The sequence below is a fragment of the Oxyura jamaicensis genome, chromosome 17 (genome assembly GCF_011077185.1).
Source record: "Oxyura jamaicensis isolate SHBP4307 breed ruddy duck chromosome 17, BPBGC_Ojam_1.0, whole genome shotgun sequence".
Lineage (NCBI taxonomy): Eukaryota > Metazoa > Chordata > Aves > Anseriformes > Anatidae > Oxyura > Oxyura jamaicensis.
Window position 1 is genome coordinate 9,505,400 of NC_048909.1, and position 19,124 is coordinate 9,524,523.

The window sequence follows — 19,124 nt, forward strand, 5'->3', positions numbered from 1 at the left end:
TCAGCCAACGTCGGGACGTTGTGAAGTGCCCTCCGCCACCCGTCCCTCAGGACGCCTCTCGTGCCAGCCGGGGAAGGAGTTCGGTGAAGGAATCTGGACAATTTGCCTCACACCTGACCTTTTAAAACTGTAAAGGTGGAGTGATTTTTTTTTTTTGCCTGGGCAGTCTATTTTTAATTTCTTTTCCTCCCTGCTGTAAAGTGTTAATCCTGCCCATCGCGATGTGATTTCATTGAGCGACGTGAGCCGGAGCCGGAATCTGCCCTGCCGCCGGAGCCCAAACACAACGCGGCTCGTCCTGTGGCTCGTGGGATGTGCTGTAACTCAGCTCGAATGTTGAAAGGAAATGGGCCTCCAGGGGAGTCTGGCGCTCTGTTCATTCAACTTCTAATTAAAGTTTTCCCCTCTCAAGTTTCACTTTATTTTCCGGGGCTTTTGCTCCACGATGATTATTAACATGTGTCCCATGGCCCGGAAATCGTTATACCCTTCCCCAGCCCAGCCTTTGTCGATACCTCCTGCTGCAGAACGAGCTGCCTGAAACTTCGTCTCCGAAGCGATGCGATGGCGATGGCCGATGGCTGATGGCTGATGGCCGATGGCCGGGGCAGGCAGCAGCCAGCTGCCCCCTGGGGCTGCCCAGCTACTTTCCTGCTGCCGGCTGCTCGTTTCCTCCCTCACGGGTTGATCAGATGCTGCTGTCCAGCGGAGATGATCCAGTCCAGGATTTCTTCCAGCCTTTTCTTCATGTTTCAAGAGCCCAGGCCAACTCTGGCTTCCTATTCCAACTCCAGCAGGCTTATCTTTTTTGGGGCAGGAATTGTTAGCACAGTTTATCTTGCTTGCTGCAAGTCCTCCCTCTGCTGAGACATGTACTCTGGTGCTGCGCTCTCTTATTTTTTTTTTCTCTCTGTCTTTTTATGTTTTCTTCTTGTTGTTTTTCTTTTTAAATGTGTAAAGTGAAGAGTTCCTCTCCCCCCCTCTCCCTTTCCACTCCACAGAACCAAGCTCCTGTTAATTACACGCTGGAACTGTTGCTGCTTTGCCAGAGGGGAGAGTGAACCTGTGCCTGCATGTGTGTAGTGTAAAATAGCTAGAAAGATGTCAATGAACAGCAGGAAAAGTTCTGGGAGACCGTCTTACTACTACCGACTGCTCCGGAGGTCACGACTTCAGAGACAGCGGAGCCGATCCCGGAGCCGGAACAGGCCGCTCAGTAGGGGTAATGCACCAACACTTCTGTTTCCTTGGCAGTGCCAGACACGCGTGCTGTTGCTTACAGGTAGCTTCCTTACCGGAGCTCAGAATGACCAGCGCGGGTATCTGTGAGTGTACCTGCTCCCTGGGCAGCTCGTGTTGAGCTTTCCAGCAGGTCAGTGGCTTGTGCGGTGCTGCAGGGGCGTGAGGGGAGGGAGAAGCGCGTGGTTTTCAGAGCGTAGCTCTGCGAGTCAGGCTGGGGTGCTGATCCTTGTGGTGGCTGTAACACCTCGTGTAACTGTAACTAACCCAGGCTTTTCCCTTATCCGTGGTTCCGTTTTTTCAACTCGTCTAATTAAGGTAACTGCTGCTTTTAGCTAGCTGGGATGTTTGGAGGCCTAATTGATGATTATAGAGATTTGAAAACCCTTGATTAAGAGACGCTATCAATATGCCAAGATGAACTGCTAGAACTTGTTCTTCATGAGCTGAGTGTCACCAGGGGGTTCACAATTACGAAGCTGAGTACGGTTTAGGGGTACCATTTTAGAAAGAGCCTGAAGATTGTGCTCCCGAGGCACTGTGGAAACCTCTGGGACTTGTATTCCCAAATCACTTTGCGCTTTTAAAAATCCTGCTCTAAAAGGGCCTATTTGTCCTCATCAGCGGGAGTTAGGTCCACAGAGTAATGTCTCTTCAGGGCATACTCACTCATGCAGCCCATTTATTCTACTTGAGGCAGCTACTGACCCAGTTGCATTTTTAAAAATAAGCTATTCTGGCTCTCTCTTCTGGTGTGAGATAAATGTTTATTGATGCTTGTGCCTGTCGGTAAAGCAGTCAAAGGAGCGGGTGTCTTGGAGTCATTTTATGTTGAGCTGTCTTTGCAGGCAGGAGGGAAGGGGGTTGTGCTTGGCCTCTGCTGTGACAATCCAGTCCTATTTATCAGGTCTTGAGCTTAATCAAAGCCATTAATTAAAAATAATTTATTAGTTTGGGGATGAATTAAAATAATAATCATAGTAAAAAGCAAAACTGCAACAATTCATCCTCCATCAGGTGGTTGTACAAACCCAGCCTTGTTCTTGTGTCACTGGAGCTGACTCCGATTTAGCCGGCAGATTGTGAAGCAGGCTCCGGGACTGCAGGGCTGAGCTTGGAGCAGGGTCCTCTTTCTTCCTTCCCTGACATACAGGACTTTTTTCAGGATTTTGAATCATCACTGGGAAAACAATAGGAAGCTAAATCAGTCCCCGAGCTTCATCCTTTCCCTTAAGCAGACAGTTTTTCTTTCCATGTTTTTTTTTTTTTTTTTTTTTTTTTCTGTTTTGCCTGTCAGAGAGGAGTGTTTGTAGGCTCACAAGCAAGTAGCAGCTCCCTTCCCCCCTTTATTTGTATACTGCTCAAAACCAAAATATTTGACTGTCATTTCAGTGACTGTGACAAACGAAATGTGTTAGTTTCTTTTAGGTAACCCAGTATGAACTTGTCGGCATAATTTGTCATGAGCACAAGGAATATGCAGGCAGATTTGATTGAAATGGAAATGAACCCTAATGTCTGTAAGAAATTGGATTTGAACCAAATGAAATCTTCTTGCTGTTGATCTCTCCCTGAGTATTTTGTGTTTGTCACATGTCTCTAGGATTCCTGCCTGCTCGGAGAATCATTACACTCAGCACTCGTTTAGCTCTTCTCATCAGCAGATCTTCAAGGGATTTGCAAATCTGGATAAGAATTTTCATGTTCTCTATGCTTTTGTAAGAGTTGCAGAAAGCAGGCGGTGGAGTAACGGTGTCAGGCAGCAAGGTCCCGGGGTGGGTCAGAGGTAGAGCCTGCTTCAGTCTGCAGGCGGCCTGCACAGAGGGAAGCAAAGGGGCAGCTGCCAGTCCTGGTCCCCCTGGGGGGTTCGTGCGCAGGACTGCAGGGGGACAGGAGCAGGGGAGAATGCCGGAACCAGAACGAGGCTGTGGGCTTTTTGGTTTTGATGAAATGTAAATTTCCAAAGCCTGGCTGAAGGAAGGAACCGAGGGTCACCTTCCCATGTATTGATCCGTGGCGTCATTTGCTATCAGGCTGAGATCCTCCAGCACCAGATACCCTTAGTGGGAAGTTAAGGTCAATTCGTGAGCACTGGAGTTACTGAGGGGAATTGGCTATGGGCTGTTTTGCCAGTTGTGTGTTTTCAGGGCATTCCCTTGACAGCTTTTGGCTCTCTCCAGTCTCAGGACCCTTTGCCAAGATCTCTGCAGAGTGCAGGTGGGCCTGAGGACCCGGTGGAGCCGTGGTACCCGGAGGTTGAGCTTTTCCAAGGTGTGTCACTTCAGCAGATCAGCAGCATGCGTTTGGACAGGGGACTTGCTGAGGATCCAGCAGTTGTTCCGCGTTTACCAGGGAGGAGGAGATCTCTGCTGGCACACAATCCTCTCTCCCCATCTGGAACCGCTCAGCGCATTGCATCAGTCCTGGACGATGAATCCCCGATGCACCCGTGCGGTGCAGGTGCTGCCATCTGCTGCCAGCAGGGCTCCTCGTCCAGAAAGCTGCAGCACGCCTCTGCTGTGAGTCAAGGGACAGCTTTCTGCCCACTTAGCTTACATCACTCAGTTTCTCTGAACAGGGGGAAGGATGTGTTTAAAACCAGGTATTTATAGCCTGCCACCTCCCACTCCCAGCCCCTGGGGGGGCGGTGCCAGCCCCCATGCCTGCCGCTCTGCCCAGCACCCCGCGGGGATGCTGCCGGTGTGCAGGAGGGCCTGGACGGGTGGGCTGGGGCTGCAGCTTGCACAGCTCCTGGGTGGCGGCTCTCGGGGAAATGGGTCTTGCTTCCTGAGGGACACAACGAGAGAGCCACTCCCTCAGGAAGGTGCTGCTGAAGGGCATTTCAGATAGCAGAGCAAACAGAATTTGCATGCTCTGTGCAAGTGTCTAAGGAAAGTAGGGGATTGCTTTCTGTTGGGACTCCAGATGGACACAATCTGATGTAGCAGGCGGAAGCATCTATAGCACTTTCAGCTGTTCTGAGTGGCAGACGGCTTATTTGATGTTTCATGTGATGTTATCCTCTATGCTTGGAGTTTAGAATTCTCCACTTAGCCCTGGTGCTTATAACACATTCACCTCGTGCTTTAGGGTGTTTGCCATCCTGTTCATGGAGAGGTCCGGGCCCAGAATAGGTGAAGAACAGTAAAGCTGATGGGGATGGCAGTTCAGACCAGAACAGGAATGCTACCAGGAGACTCGTGATCGTGCCTCCAGCACGCTTAAGTCATTGCTATTTGATGGTGGATAAACAGGACAGGTTTCACCCTGCTGTTAATCTTTGTTAGAATGATGATAATGTCAGGAATCTCCTGGCTCTGCTTTCCATGGGGGTTTGGGACACACTGCAGGTACATTAAGTAGTTTAAAAAAACCTGCAGAAATCCCCATTTCTTCCGTGGACCATCTGTTCAGCTCAGAGATGTGTGTAAATATATGAGGAATCATGGCTGTAATTATGATTACTACCGGGTGATCCGTCTAATGCAGGGGAAGGTACCTGGGAGGCAGAGAGAGTAGAAGGAAAATTCTCGATAGAGGCACCACCTGCTGCTGCCTGCGGTACGCTGCCCTGTGCCTTTCTGCATGCTGTCCCTGCTTCTCCTCGATTATGGACGTGACGAAGGAGCAGGGGCAGTGGAAGTGTTCTGGAAGTCCGGTTTGCTAACAGAAGCTGCTCGCAGGTGCTCCATTCGTGGGCCCGTGTCTGCACCCACATTCACTGCCGGGGTTCAGCTGCCTTGTTAGTCATGGAGATCACAGTCTGTGTGTTCTGAGATCCCAGAAAGTACTGTGTGAGTATGAGGTTCTGTTTCTGATAATTTACAAGTAAATTGCTTAATTACAGAATCATTTATTATTAATCTGGAAGCTTTGACATATTTCGCTACATGGTAATAATAGTTTTGTTCCAGCATGCAACAGAATGACATGAGATGCACATACCCAGGCTCCCTTTGTGCCTAACCACACCGAAAAGTCATGCATTCTTCTCTCATGTTGTCCTCAGTGAAAATGTGTTGTACAGCATCCTAGCATGTTCTCCAGAAGGAAGTAGGGAACTTCTCTGTCTCTTATTTTTCTCATTTGTTGGAAGGGATTTTTTGTCCACAGTTAAACATCTCTCCTATGAAACAGCCTTCTGTTGCTGATTTTTCTCAGTGGGACCGAGGCAGGAGGCTAAATTCTTAGTAATAAGAAAAAGAAATAGCAGTTTGTTTGAACCAAATGCAGCTTTGGCTTCAGTTCTTCCTTCTGTAAAACTCTGTAGGCAATCAGTTGGCATCAAAGCTCCAAGAATTTGGTAACAATTCTGAGTTCCTGATACTTCTGTCTCTGTTAGCTCCTTGGACATAAACGTCTTGCTCTAAGGTCTGCTCATCACAAGTGCTTTTCAAGGTGTTCCACAAAAAGGATTTTTTAAATAGGTTTTATTTTTTAAATAGGTTTTCTTTTTGTTTTCCTTTGATGGCTGCTACGAAGAGAAAACTGACTGATCTTCTGCAAAGGCCGGTATTTTAGTACACCAAACACCGAGGGCTTGGAGGCTACGGTTAGACTGTTTTTTTTCTCAGCAGGGGCTATTCAGATACACATCTCTTGAAAACTGCTGGAATTTAGTCTTTCTCTCTCTGTTTGATTAAATCAAAACATTTTAAGTGATAAATGGGAGATCATCTTGTACCCAGAGAGCCAGTGCCTTAGGTTAAGGCACTTCCTTGGGACGAGGGAAGCAGAGACTTGAAGTTTGTCCCAGCGTGTGTCAGAATGACATAACAACAAAGGAGGTTCTATTACATTTAAGGCTAACTGAAATTTCATACGCTTTTCTCTGATCTTTCCTAGCTGAAAATGTACTTTGCAGCCCGTGAGCACAAAGTGATGTACAACGTGGAACTTTTCCCTTTCCAACTCTTTGGGACTTCGTCCTGAAGCCCAGAGCAGCACCCTGCACGCTGTCATTACCAGATGCTGGGGGGCGAAGGGATCATCTATTTCATTTTGGTGAGAAATGTTGTCCTCGCTGACAATTCTCACTATACTGCTAAGTATGATTCAGGGGTTTGTACGCAAATAATTCACATAAAATGCTGAAGCAGTACTTTGTTCTTCTCATGACCCACCAATGATTTTTCTTTGAGTTACGCTTAGCTGCGTGCCTTTCCTCTTGGTGAAAGCATGTGTTTTCATGGGTGTCTTTGGTCTACACTTACTCTAAACAAAGCTTATCTCAGATACTACCAGCTGTGACAAGAGCTTGGGTATCAGAATGCCTGGATCGTACCCAAGCCCACCCTTCTTGGGAAATCAGTGTTGGCCAGACCTATCTGAGACGTGCCCGAATCAACTAATAACTAAGAATACCGAACAGGACACCTCCCTACACTTACAGTGCCATCTCTTTCTTGCATGCCAAACCACTATGTGCCCCTGAGCCTTGATTTTTCTTTCTGTGGTCTCTAGTTTTAACAAACTGAACAGTCATTATGGACACAACGCCTCCATCAGAAGTCCATTTGGGCACGTCTATGAAGCTGCTGCTCCTCTAACATCCTCTTTCACACTCCCCTCGTTTACTGGGCCGTTGCTCTGATCTTTTGGATTGTGCCTGGAATTTTTTATAACATATTTGTTGAGAGGGACAGCATCTCTCTGACAAACATCGAGCAGATTTTGTAATGATCTGTGTGACTAAACAACATGTTTTTTTATTAAAAGGAGCTGATTCTGTATCAGCGTGTAGAAGCTGGAGATGCGCAGTGTCAGCCTTGCGAATACAAGTATCCCTACATGTTGCATGTATTTATGTTGGCAGGCAGAAAGCTGAGTAAAATGATCCTGTTTCCCAGTTGTCCTCTGATTCATAGCCCACCAAATTTGACAAGATGAGTGGTTTTGGTGTTTGGGCACATCTGGCTGTACCGGAGGTTGACACCGAACGAGGACGCTCAGTAGGAGGCAGGTCTGGGCAGCAGGGTGAGCACGGTGCCTCTGGGCTGGGGCGGGATGGAGTCCTGGTGCCCTGGGGCTGCAACCCGGCTGCTCTGCTTCCAGCCCCAGCAGGCCCCAACGCAGGCATTTCAAACGCAGAATCACTCTTCCCCTCCTTCCTGAGAATTTGCGTGACTTCAGTGGGATGGTGTCCCTTCACCTGTCTTCTGGGGGGGGATTTCTTTGAAGAACCCAAACTGTGTGCGTTAGAATCCCTATTATTGTCCTAAAACACATTGTACAAGCTTTGTCACGGAAGAGCTGGGAGCAGTGAGTGGCAAGTTCAGTTAAAACATTAGTGATGGGATGTTTTTTTTTCCAGGAGTGGCGTCTCTTAAATGTCAGGAAAAGGAGACCTTCCTGCTGCACTGTTCTTAAAGAGCTTTGCTTGGTTTTTCCAGCCTCTTTGTGACACTTTCTATCAGAACTCTTGTGGTGTTTCATTGAAATTTTAACAGCATGGCTGACAGATGCCCAGAGAAAAGCCATGCAAAGTTCTTGAAGCTGTGCTGTTTGTAAGAAATACTCGCTGGCAGCCCTGCTATTTTTAGCAGTAGTGCTCCAGCTGAGGCGCTGCTCCGTGTGTTCGGTGCTTAATTGTCTAATAAAAACCCATACTCGTTTGTAACTCGGGAAGCAATGCGTGATGGAGGAGTTCTTAGCTGTGTGTTACTTTGATATGAAAACAATTGAAGTCTGAATATCCCTGTAACAACACCTCCGAGCAGGTTTCTTGGCTGTGGGGGCAAGGTGAGGCACACCCGTCAGTGGGAGCACGGGGCAGGACTGCCCTGAGCTGCTGCCTCTGCCCTTACAGACAGTGCTGGCGATGCCCTGCTCACCTACCACAAACACAGAAATATCAAAACTTGTTTTCTGCATTGTTTGTGACAACTGTGTCAATTCCCACCAGATTAAAAATGAATCAGGTTTCAAACTTCCCCGTAGGAGCCGTTGTAAACACCAGAGTGAAGCTCCAAGCAGCAGTGGCCCTTCTGGCATTTGCATGGTAAGCTAGAAACCCCAGGTAGAAGCAAGATGTAGAAGTATCCCCTCAAGTCTTGTTCTCATCAATAGTAGAAGCAGCAGTCTGTATCTCCAAAGGCACAGACCTCCTGCTCAGCCCTGTTGTGTGTAACCATTTGTTGGTGCTCCCATTTAGTGTCTGGAGCTCCACTAAAAGCAATGTATTGGGCCCAACTTGCAGTGTGTGGCCAGAGAACGAGTAAGGGCACAGACTCCAGTAGCTCCGTGTTCTGCTCAGCCTTTCCTGCTGCCCCAAGCCAGGAGGAGAACTCAGGAGTTCTGACTCATGTTCTTTCTCTCAAGTCTTGACCATGGCCTCATACCTGCAAGTCCCATGGTCCCAGAAACTGCATCTGTAAGAGGTAACTGAGCTTAGCACCAGTCTTGATAAAATCCTGAGAGTTGTCAATCTGCTTAGGAGTGAACTGAGAAATGATTTCCCTATTTAATGCTGTGACAGAAATTTGGGAATTTTCAGCAATTTTCAGGCAGCTTGAAGACTGACTGTTGTCTCTTTTGCTCGTCTATTGCTTCTCTCTCTCTCACTTTTTTTGAAGTCCTTTCCTTCTGGTAGGAACCTCCCTTTCCCCTAACAGTGTTGCTAAGAGAGGCTGATTACTCTGAAAGGAAATCAGCAGTGGAGTTGCTCCCGAGTAATGCAGGGTGAGTTTTTATCTAAAAGCCATAGGTAATAAATGAGAGAGAGGTCAAAAACCCTGGTCTGAGTCCAAAACAGAATTGCTTCCAAAAGAATGCTTAGAGGGGTTTCAGCAGACTTCACGATCTCTGATGTACCAGAGTAAGTTTGTGACCTTACAGCTGTGGCAGTCCAAATAATTTAGATACAGAGCTGCCTTTTAAAGCTTTTAAACACATATTTCCCTTGAAGGTCTTCTAGCGTGCCACTAATCCCTTAAGTTATTGCACTGAAGGCACTCTGTAATCCTTTAATTTACTCTGTTCTCAATAGAGATGGTGAACCAGCTGGGTCACTTTCCGGATTTGGTCTTTATCATTTTTGCTTTTTTGTCTCAGACACTAGCTGAGGGTACTGTGCTTTCCGTTAAAACGCCACAGAGAACAGCTGAAATTCCGAGTTCAGTTGCTCGTGTGTTCGTGTGTATGCCTGCTTTAAAAAGTGCCCAAACCCCAGAGCCTCCTCACCCGTTGCACCGTTTTATACAGCCCTAGGGTCAGGCTTCTAAGTTTCCTCAGGCCCCTTGGAAAATCAGCAAATGTGGGAACCGACGGCGTTTCAACACCTGAAACAATACCCGGTACAGGAGAGGTGAGGGTCAAAAGCCAGTGCTCTCCACAGGTAATTGCTGGAAGCTTCATCTCCCAGTCCTGTGGGGGACTAAGCTTTTGCCTTAGGATTTCTTGTCAGCACTGGAGGCAAAGCCTTATGGTGGTAGGTGGCTCTAAGCAAGTTTTTTAAATAAGCAGAGATACTATCTGGAGCAGCACGTTGGTTGTCCAAATTTGGCAGTTTTGTCCTGCCATTGCTTCTTGCTCGCACGAGGGACGCGTGGGTTTGTTGTGGGTTTGTCCCCGAGGGCTGGGCTGGAAGTCCTCCTGCTGCTGGAGGTGGGTTTTGCATACTGGCTGCTCAGCAGTACTTGAGAAATTCATTTTAAGTTGAGCGTCGAAGCATTCGCGTTGGAAAAAAACATGCCCTGCAATTGTGTAGCCTTTGAGAAGCATCGGCAAGAATAAGGAAGGCCAAAGTTGTGCTTCATTAGCATTTACACTGAAAAAGGAATCCTCAGATGTTGAGCACTTAACGTTTCTTTTTGAAGAAACCAATTTATTTGAAGTGCAAGTTTCTTTTGTACATTATGTGCTCACACTTTTGATTTCTCACAGCACTTCTGCGCCAGTGAATTCCTTGTAGTGGCGGAGATCAAGCTTGGTCTTGTTCTGAAGTATCCAAATGTGGTAATAGGTGGACTGCTGGAAAATTTGGCATCTGGAGTTAAATTACAGGATGCTTCTTAAGCTTCTTGGTTACTATAGTAACAAGTAATAGTCATCCTTCGTGATTAAGCAGTGTCCATGGTAACCAAATGAGCAAGTTTTAAATGAAAGATATTTTCCCTTTACATTTTTAGCAGTCAAAGGTTAACAGTTATTACCTTTATACCCTTAGATGAGAACAGATCTTGATCTGGCTGGCATAAAGCGAGAACATTTGGTGTTCATTTAAGTAACTTTACTTCTAGGACCGGCTGAATTTCGGGTGAATTGCAACATAAAATTTCTGAGAGCGGGGTGTGGTGCGTTCATCTTCCCAAGAAGAGTGACTTGTTCACTACACGTGCGGCAGTGTTGCAGTGCGTTGTTGAACAGCCTCCTTCCTCCTCGCAGCGACTGCCGTTCGGCAGGGAAGGAACCAGTCCATCCATACAGCCAGCGTATATTTAGGGCAGCAGATGTGAGTGTCAGTGTTAATGTAGGTAAGGACATCGTCCTGCTTCCCCCCACCTCAAAAACAGCATGGGAGATGTACAAGTGAATATAGCCCTGCACGATCCTTTTTGTTATGCACACACTTTTGTCTCTAGATGACAGTGGGCATCACTTAAACCGCGACACGATCACCGAGGCAGCACAAGTTGTATAGGTCAGTGGGATAAAGGCTCATAGCTGTTTGGACGTTTCCCTGTGTCCATCTGTGGCACACAGTCCTTTGTATGAAATAAGGAAACGTGACTGCTTTGTGATGGCTTCTTTCCTGTCTCCTCCATTGGCACTGGGGATGTTTGAAGACTACCAAGGGAGCTGTGAAGCTGACACCTGCAGGTGTGCTTTCAGAGCACGTGCGTGTAAGAGAAGTGGGAGTACCCCTCCTGCCCCCAGCACCAAGTCTAAGCATCAGTCACAATGAATTAGGAACTGTGGAATGTAAAACAATTGCTAAGAGAGTCTAAACAGCTAGAAGAAAGGCACCTGGGTAGCAGTAGCAAGGACAGGAGGCATTTTCAGCAATACCCCGTGTGTAGGCACACAGCCTACCGGGGTATCCCGGGGTGCGTGCCCCACCTCCACGCCAACCAAATGCAGAACGCCTGTGGAAGCACTGATGAAGCACTCACTTTTAAAAAGAATTAGTTCGGCAGAGCTGATGCTCTTTTATAAGCCTCATCTTCTTTCTCTAATGCATGTTAAACTGAGGGAGAGTTGTTTCTGTTTGGTTTGGGAACTCTTAGGCATCCTGCATGAACACTAGGGAAAAGAAAAAAAGATCTCTGCTATCCCTGGCCCTAGCCATGATTCTAGCCCTAGCCCTAGCTAACTGTAACTGCAGGAAGAGCAGTGTTTGCAGACTTCCCTGTCCCTTTTTAATGCTGTCTTTGAGTTGCTTCATCAGGAAGATGCTGTGTTTGGCCAGCGGGTACCAAAACCTGCTGCTGCCCAGTTAGCTAAAATCTGTCCTCTTCGCTAAGTGTTCCCAGTGAAACCGCACCCTCCATAGCCAGCGTTAAATCCTAACCTGCTGCTTCTGAACACTATTAAAGTTCCTGCAATGGTAAAGCAATCTAACTTGGATTAATTGGCTCTGGGCATTAAGACTCTTCCAGGCTGATGTAAGAGCTGCATGTACTATGTGGATTTCAAATCTTAATGTTTGGTCTATTATGCAGATGGATGTGAATGGAGATACGTATGTGACCCCATTTATCTCTCTAATGAAGTGCCATCAATGGAACATCTGTTTCTTTGCTGTAGAAGATGAAATCTCTGATGAATCATGCTTATAAATTAAGTATTTATTTATTTAATTTGCATTTTGCCAGTACAGACCTGTTATAGCAGGCACCACGCACAACTGCAAAAATGGCCCAGTAATAATTAAACTGCGCAAAGTTTTCATTTGCGCTGTGCTGCTGCTTCACACGCAGGGAGGGCTGTCCTGAGCGGGTCCGGAGCTCACCTCAGGGAGCTGCTAAAAAAGCCCCAGAGCAGGCAGAACACCTCACGCAGGAGACAGACCTGGCTGGTGAGAGACAAAACCATGGCTGCAGTCTGGATGCGTAGCTCCCATCTCGTCGGGGTTACCGATGTGGCACTTGGGCAGAAGGTGACAGCGGACTCGCTGCTTGTCTTTTCTTAAAAGACCGCTTTTCTTAAAAGACAAGCAGTGAGCTCTGATCCTGGCCAGCGGAGCAGACGGCTTAAGAACAAGCAGGAGGAAAGGGGAAGCTAAAGTGAGGAGCAACTTCCAACTAAAACTTCTAGTGAATTAAAAGGAAAGAAAGGAGAAAAAAAAAAAAGGAAATAAAAATAAAAGTAATCTGTTCTTGTGAGTTTTCCAACTCCCTTTTGCAACCCAAGGAGCTGTCACGAGACGGGAGGCCTTGCGGGACCCCCGCCAGCTGCCCTGCAGCCTCGGCCAGACCCCTCTGCGGGAGGCACAGTCTGGTCCCCAGCTGGAGGCTGCACGGGGCTCACCCCGCTGACCGGGCAGGTGCCCACGGGCCAGCCCCAGGACCACACACCAGTGGGGCCAGCAGCCTCGGGCAGCGCTCCAGCTCCCTGGGGCCACCAGCAGTCCCCGGGGAAGAGGGTTATGTTCTGCCCTGCCCCGCTGGCGCGTGTAGGTGGCATAGCTGACGTCTGCAGGGCCAGAAGTGACGGGGTGTCAAAGTTGCTCCTTGGGTTGTGCCTGCGAGCAGGCAGCCATGCTGATAGAGTGCTGCGAGAAAGCAGCCTGGTAACAGGTCTGGGGCTCTGCAGAAACGGTGAGCGTGATGGATGAATCTAATTTAAATCTCCCCAGAGCTGACTTCTTGTTCTCCAAACTCCGTGTTGCTTGTCTTTATCATCGCATAGGAGGAAGCCGATGTTCCGCTTCACTTTATCATCCTTTCCAGTTTAACCAGAGTATTAGCAGTCTCCCCCAGCTGGTCCCCAGCTAGGCTAGAACTTCATCTTTTTCTGATGTATTTTTTAAGTCTGTGCTTGATTTCAATTTTACCCTGGAGAAAAAGCTCCTAATGATATGCTGTTAGCAAGAGGCGAATTTGTTCTCTAGGCTTCACACCAGAGAAAGATAAATATCATGCATATTTTATTTCAGAGACTGATAAATAAAGAATAAAAATACCAAATATGTATATACACATATCTAATTAAAAATACAAGACAGTAAAAATGCAGTTTGTAATAAAGGCTCCTCAATCAGCATGATTTGCTAGTTATTTTTAGAAAGAGGGTTTAGTTTTCAGGATGCCTTGTGTTCCGTCCCTGTCACTGCTGTGGCATCAGGTCTGGGGACCTGCAGCTATGACTTCCTTTCATTCATGGGTCTGTTTCTCCAGTTTTGTAGTGCACAGAGGTTAGCGTGTATATTTTCAGACTCCTCATGTTGAGAATTATCAAGGCTTTCCATTCCTGTGTCCGCTGCCCGGAGCGCATTGCCTGCCCCCCGCTGCCAGCCGGTGAAGGACACGGCTAATGCCAGCTTTGGGCATGTGAGGATGCACTGAGCTTCCCAGGAAAGGAGAGGCTGCAGAACTGGGCAGCCAGACCCCCAGAAAGACAGCAGAAAAGGGCAGGAAGTCCCGCTTCTGCTTGCATGCATCATAACCCACCTCGGCACGCTGCCGGGGAAAGAATTCTCTTGCTGGGTGGTAGCAGAGAAGAGAGGAATAGGTGCATATCAAGCGTGCAGAAAAATAGCAGCTTTTTTCAGTACTAGATTCAAGAGCCATTAATAGCGCTTGCTCAGGAGCAGTATGAGGAATATTAAATACTACACAGTGATATCCCAGAACCTGGCACAGAGATGACATGAGATCTATTAAAGCGCACAGCGTGCTGTGGCAAGGGTCAGTGTAACTTTAAATCATTACTTAACAAAGGAAAAGAAAAAGCTCTTCTTCCAGATGTTAGTCCTGCTTTGAGAGATGGTCATAATCTCTGACTGATGGGGAACTGCTTTGTGCAATGTTTTTTATGGGTTGAATTGTTTCTGTTTTCCAGCCAGTCCTAATAAAGCTCCTCAGTATGCACAAGTGCTCCAGCCGCCGTTCCCGTAGCTGCAGAGGATCATATGGCGCTTACAGTTTAATTTTTAGGTACTTCTGTGTGGAGCCAGGAGTTGGAGTCGGTGATCCTTGTGGATCCCTTCCAGCTCAGGATATTGTATGATTTGGGTGCCTTGCTATACTTGAGGCTGGGGCACAGCTGAGGCAGAGGCGGCATTCCAGGTTTTGAGCTGAGTGTGGTGGTTTTGTAACAGTTAAGTCATCTGTGAGGGAAACAAAGGTAAAGGTAAGAAGCTTGAGTCTGGTGCAATCGTCGTGGATAACATTAGCTATACGCATTCGAGCAGCCTCTAATTATTTAATCTGAAATGTCTTGTGCCGGAGTGTAGCACAAAAGGCAAGTCATGATCCCAATTGATTTATTTGTTTGTTTTCTACCTAAATGGTTAGATGAGTGAGAACGTTTTTGGCAAGGTACAATGCTGTAAACAGTATCCTTAATTGTTTGTAAAGGCAGCGAATGCATGAGAACAGCGCAACTGTTTCTTCTTGGAGCGTGAAGTGAAGGGGGAGTAAATCACTGAGTGACCTGAGGAGTCCTGGCTGCTGGGTTGGGTTGCTGGGCTTTAGGGAAATGTGTTTAAGCTAGGGATCCTAGGATGTGAAACGAAATAATTTTATTCTAATACCAAAAGTGGTGGTGACACAAACTTCCATCAGCCTGGGGAATATCCACTGCGGATGTTCATTAGCTTTGCTTTTTGATGAGGTGGATTTTTCAGAGGGCATCATTACCTGCCCTAAACTTTTGCTTCTCGAACATTTTTACTTAAAAGTCAATTTTACTGCCTAATAAAGGTTTGACTTCTAATTAATTTTGTGTGGCATAACGATCATAATGTTGCTGCAAGGGATCAGCTGGTGAGCATTAGGACAAGGGGTGATAGGTTCCAATGAGCAACTCTGCAGGTAACTGCACAAAGAAACTGGCCTCGCCTCTGTTCTCCTCGTGCAGCCGACCGGACCGGGAAGGGACTCGACTCTTCAAGTAGAGCCACGGTCCTAACAGCATCTTGGGAATGCCCCTTTGGATTCAGATGAAAGATCTTCCGTCCTCCTGGACTCCTGTGGCCGCCTGTGGCTGTCCAAAACGGAGGTTTTTCCCGTGCTTCTTCTGGGTGTTGTGAATCACACAGACACTGCAGACATCGCCTCTCGAGGGACTGTTTTTAATTCATCCGTGCTACCGTGAGCCACGTTAAATAAATCACTTCTGTCACTACGTGCCTCCTCCTCTCCTCTGCTGGGCGTGTAGTGAGGAGCTGTTAGATAATGCAGAAATTAGAGAAATAACAGCTATATTCATTAAGCAATAAAATTAATTCACCAAGTGTAATTGTATGAGCAGGAGACCGGTAATTCCTGTTCCCCCTGGTTTCGCAGAAACCCCACCCTGCCCAGCTCAGCTCGGAGCCCGGCACAAACCCAATGGGGCTGGGCAGGGGAGCACCAGGGGACGGCCCCGAGCCTCCATGGGCGGATCCTTGCCCAAGGCCAGGGGCAGCCTGACCTCCCCACGCCTGGCGTGCAGGGTCTTGCCGTCAGCTTTGGGTTCTGGTGAACTCCTAGTGTTCAGAGGAAACTCCAGAGGAGCTGCTGAAGTTTCTTGTCCTCTAACGTCTCCGTTCCCTAAAGCCCGTCACTGCAGTCCTGCTGAAGGAACCTGGCGGTTCCCAGGCTCCTGCCGCGTCTCCCCAGCGCTGCTGGCTTGTCCGGCATTCCAGTCATACTTCTCCTTCTCGCTGCCTCTGATGAAGTCATCATCTCCACTTCTCTTATTCCTGGCTTGTTCGGAGTGCCATGGCATGCGTGCTGCTGACAAGCACAGCTTCCTTTTGGTGAGTTGAGGGAGATGGCTTCTCATCGCTAACTCCTCATTCAGGTTCGCACCTCCCTTTCTTGCTCGGAGTTGGAACAGTTTCATATCAGCAAATCAACTTGCTGGGAAGTGTCTGCTTGTTAGCTGTTCATTCCAGCTGGTTCTCGTTGCTTTTGTTTGTGCTGTCTCTTCCACTGGCTGATCCCTGGAATTGTGTGTCAGAGGAGAGCAGGAGAGGGGGAGCGTGTGAAGAGGGATGAGCGAACAGAAGGAGTTAATGTATTTCCTTGCTGCTAATAGGAGCAGAATCCTGATGATCTCTTGGACTAGCTGTGATTCACAAGAGCAGGTAATGCAAATGTGAAAGCATCTCACTTGTTAAGTGAGAAGTAAATAGTATTAACGTTTGTTCCGTGTGTGTTACACATAATGACCTGCTCGGTAGCAGTGTCTGAGGAGGTGCAAGGAGGAAAGCAGTGATGCGGAGTGGGTTAAGCGAGCTTGGGTGCCAGGAGCTCCGCACTCTGTTCTGCTGCCGATGTCCTGGAAGCCTGGGGGGATTGCTACGCTGCTCTGCAACCATTTCTCAGTGCTAAGAACAGGCATAGAAAAGTAGTAAGGATTAATTATGCTGTTAATTCAAATGTCTTGAACTAGTTAACAAATCAAATGCGTTTATTACTCTACAGAAACAGTTTCAGAAATATTCATAAGCCCTAGGTCCTAAATTAACATGTAATGTTTACAGTTAGTGTCCTTCTGTTGGCAGCGAACGCAGTGGGATGCGTTTCAACCCTGACAGCTTAAAAACCGTCCTAGTGCAGAGCAAACCAAAAAGCATTTGGGACCCAAGTATGTGTGATAACCTCTGGGAGGTCTCAGGTTTTGTTAATTGCAAGGACGTTTCTCTTTGAAGATCTTATCCTGCTATGTGGAAAACCCAAAACATTGCAGCCTTCTGTAAATATTTGGAAAAGCAGGAAGCACTTTTGTTTGTTTCTTCTCGCTTCGGTTCCTCTGCAATTGCGTAACGTGGATGGTCCCCAGCCCCGCGTCAGTCTGAGCAGCGCTGTGTATGGTGAGATCTGGGGCACGGTCATGGGAAAGAGCTGGGAGGGCCAAGAGCACGGTTCTGCAACGTGCACGGTGGAAGTAAAACTGCATGTGAGTAGAAATGCCTGGTTGTCATTGTGCAAGCAGAGAAAAGCGCAGAAAATGCCAGCAGTTATGAGGAGATGAGGAATCTCCTTCAGAACAGCCACAGTTCTCAGGGTGATCCATGAACCTTTTCCAATCTAATTGTGAGATATTTAAGAGCAGCTAGAGAGCCAGATAATATGCTTGGGTGGACCTGATTCAGTTGTCAAACAGTAATTAGATGACTTCTTATTGCTTATCTGTATATATCCCAGATTCATTTGGGCATTGCGCTGCCAGTGGAGGTGGCAGCGAATCCAAAAGCCATCGGCTTCCGCACGCGGGCACGCGTCCCAGGGTGCTGCGTGCAGAAGTCCCCGGATCAGATCTGATCTAGGGTAAATAAATGGCCAAATGAAGGTATAATCCTGGAACTGTATGAGCGGAGGGTAGTGTTCAGCTGACAGAGAAATTCACTGGCTAGCGAGGCTGTTATCTGCGGATACGAAGGGCTTCTGGAAATGCCAGTCCGTGGCTAGCTGCCTGCAGAGAGAGCGCTCCTCCTGCCGGGGTTATCGTGGGCCGCACGGGATGGCAGCCACTCACCGAGGAAACCTTGCGGTGTTCCCACGGCACCTTCAAGACTTTTATCAGTTGTGAGTCTCATAAAAGGCAATAAAATGTCAAGGGTCGCACTGTGGTTCTGCAACCAAGCTGAGTGTGGGAGCCTGGAGTCCTTGTGCCGGGCTGTGCCGTGGGGCCTGCCAGCGGGGCCTGCCAGGCCGAAACGGTGTGGAGGGGGACGAGGTGTTCAGGTGGTGAAGAGACGGCTGAGGTCAGGTACCGAAACTGCTCTCTTGTAGCTTGTTTGTTTTGTGCACAAGCGGGCGATCTGTCAGAAATCCCAGGAAATAAGGCCTGGAGGAGTAAAAAGGGCAGCTCAGACCTTCGTGTAGCCCTACTGTTCACTCTGCGAGGCTTTAAAGAAGGCGTTAGTTTTAGCTCCTGACCCTTCTCTGTGTTTCGGTCTGCTCAGAGGGGTGTGTTGGCTGGCTCTGCTCTGGGCGGATTGTCATCGTGGAGGAACGACTTCAGAGCACAGTTTGTGACTTCGGTGCGGCCCCAATTAGACCCAGGTATTAATCAGCCCTGGGTCACTCCACACTCCCCTTTCTCTGAAGAGCTCTGACCCGCGGGGTTGAGAGGAAGCAGAAAAGTGGGCGCCTTGGCCTGGCAGGCCGCTGTGGTGCCGCAGCACCTGCGTGGAGCAGCGAGACCTTCCCCGCGTGCTGGAGGCGAGAGGTGGGTCTGGTCGGGGAGCACAGCACTGCCGAGCTGGGCAGGCCGCGGGGAAGCGATGTCTGGCTGCTGGGTTTGTGTAATCCCATTGTTCGTGCTCTCCAGCCACGCATGGGAGAAGTTCTTTAAACAAAGTTTATTGGCCTGGTCAAAAAGAAGTTGCAAAGCAGCTTCTTCAGTTGTCTCATCATGCAGAGCTGACTTTCAAAGTGCTGGAATTAAGTAGTTTCTTGGGGAAAATCAAAAAAAAAAAAAAAAAAAAAAAAGAGATTGCTGTTCAAAGGGATGGGAGCCGTAGCGTGGAAGGAGATGGTACCAGAAGACCTGGTTGCTTCTTGAGATGTGCAGTGCAGCACTCTGCAGAGAAGTGGCCAAGCAATTTGAAGGCTCGGCTGGAAGTTTGGAGGGCAGTGAGCTGCTGCTTTTGGCTGCCTCTCTGCAGGATACGTGGCTGCTGGTGAGGCGTTTGGGGTGGGATTTCCAGCCAAGGAAGATGTCTCTGAAGGGGCACTTCACCCAGCCCGTGGGCAGACTCTCCCAGTCTGTCTCTTTGCAGTAGTTTG

The 19,124-nt window shown here is 48.1% G+C and overlaps 1 protein-coding gene across 8 annotated transcripts in view; it reads left to right on the forward strand.

Moving 5' to 3' along the window:
- DAB2IP (DAB2 interacting protein) overlaps nt 1–19,124 on the forward strand; it is a 212,449-nt gene that overhangs the window by 69,369 nt on the left and 123,956 nt on the right. For 3 of the 8 annotated variants that reach the window (XM_035341251.1, XM_035341252.1, XM_035341250.1), the window contains exon 1: nt 814–1,222. The exons of 3 other annotated variants lie outside the window; for them this stretch is intronic. In XM_035341251.1, the coding sequence (XP_035197142.1) occupies nt 1,102–1,222 (121 nt within the window). In that variant the 5' untranslated portion in view covers nt 814–1,101. Of the gene's footprint in view, nt 1–813; nt 1,223–19,124 lie in introns of those variants that run through there. 2 more of the 8 variants (XR_004754927.1, XM_035341248.1) reach the window with 1 other exon arrangement.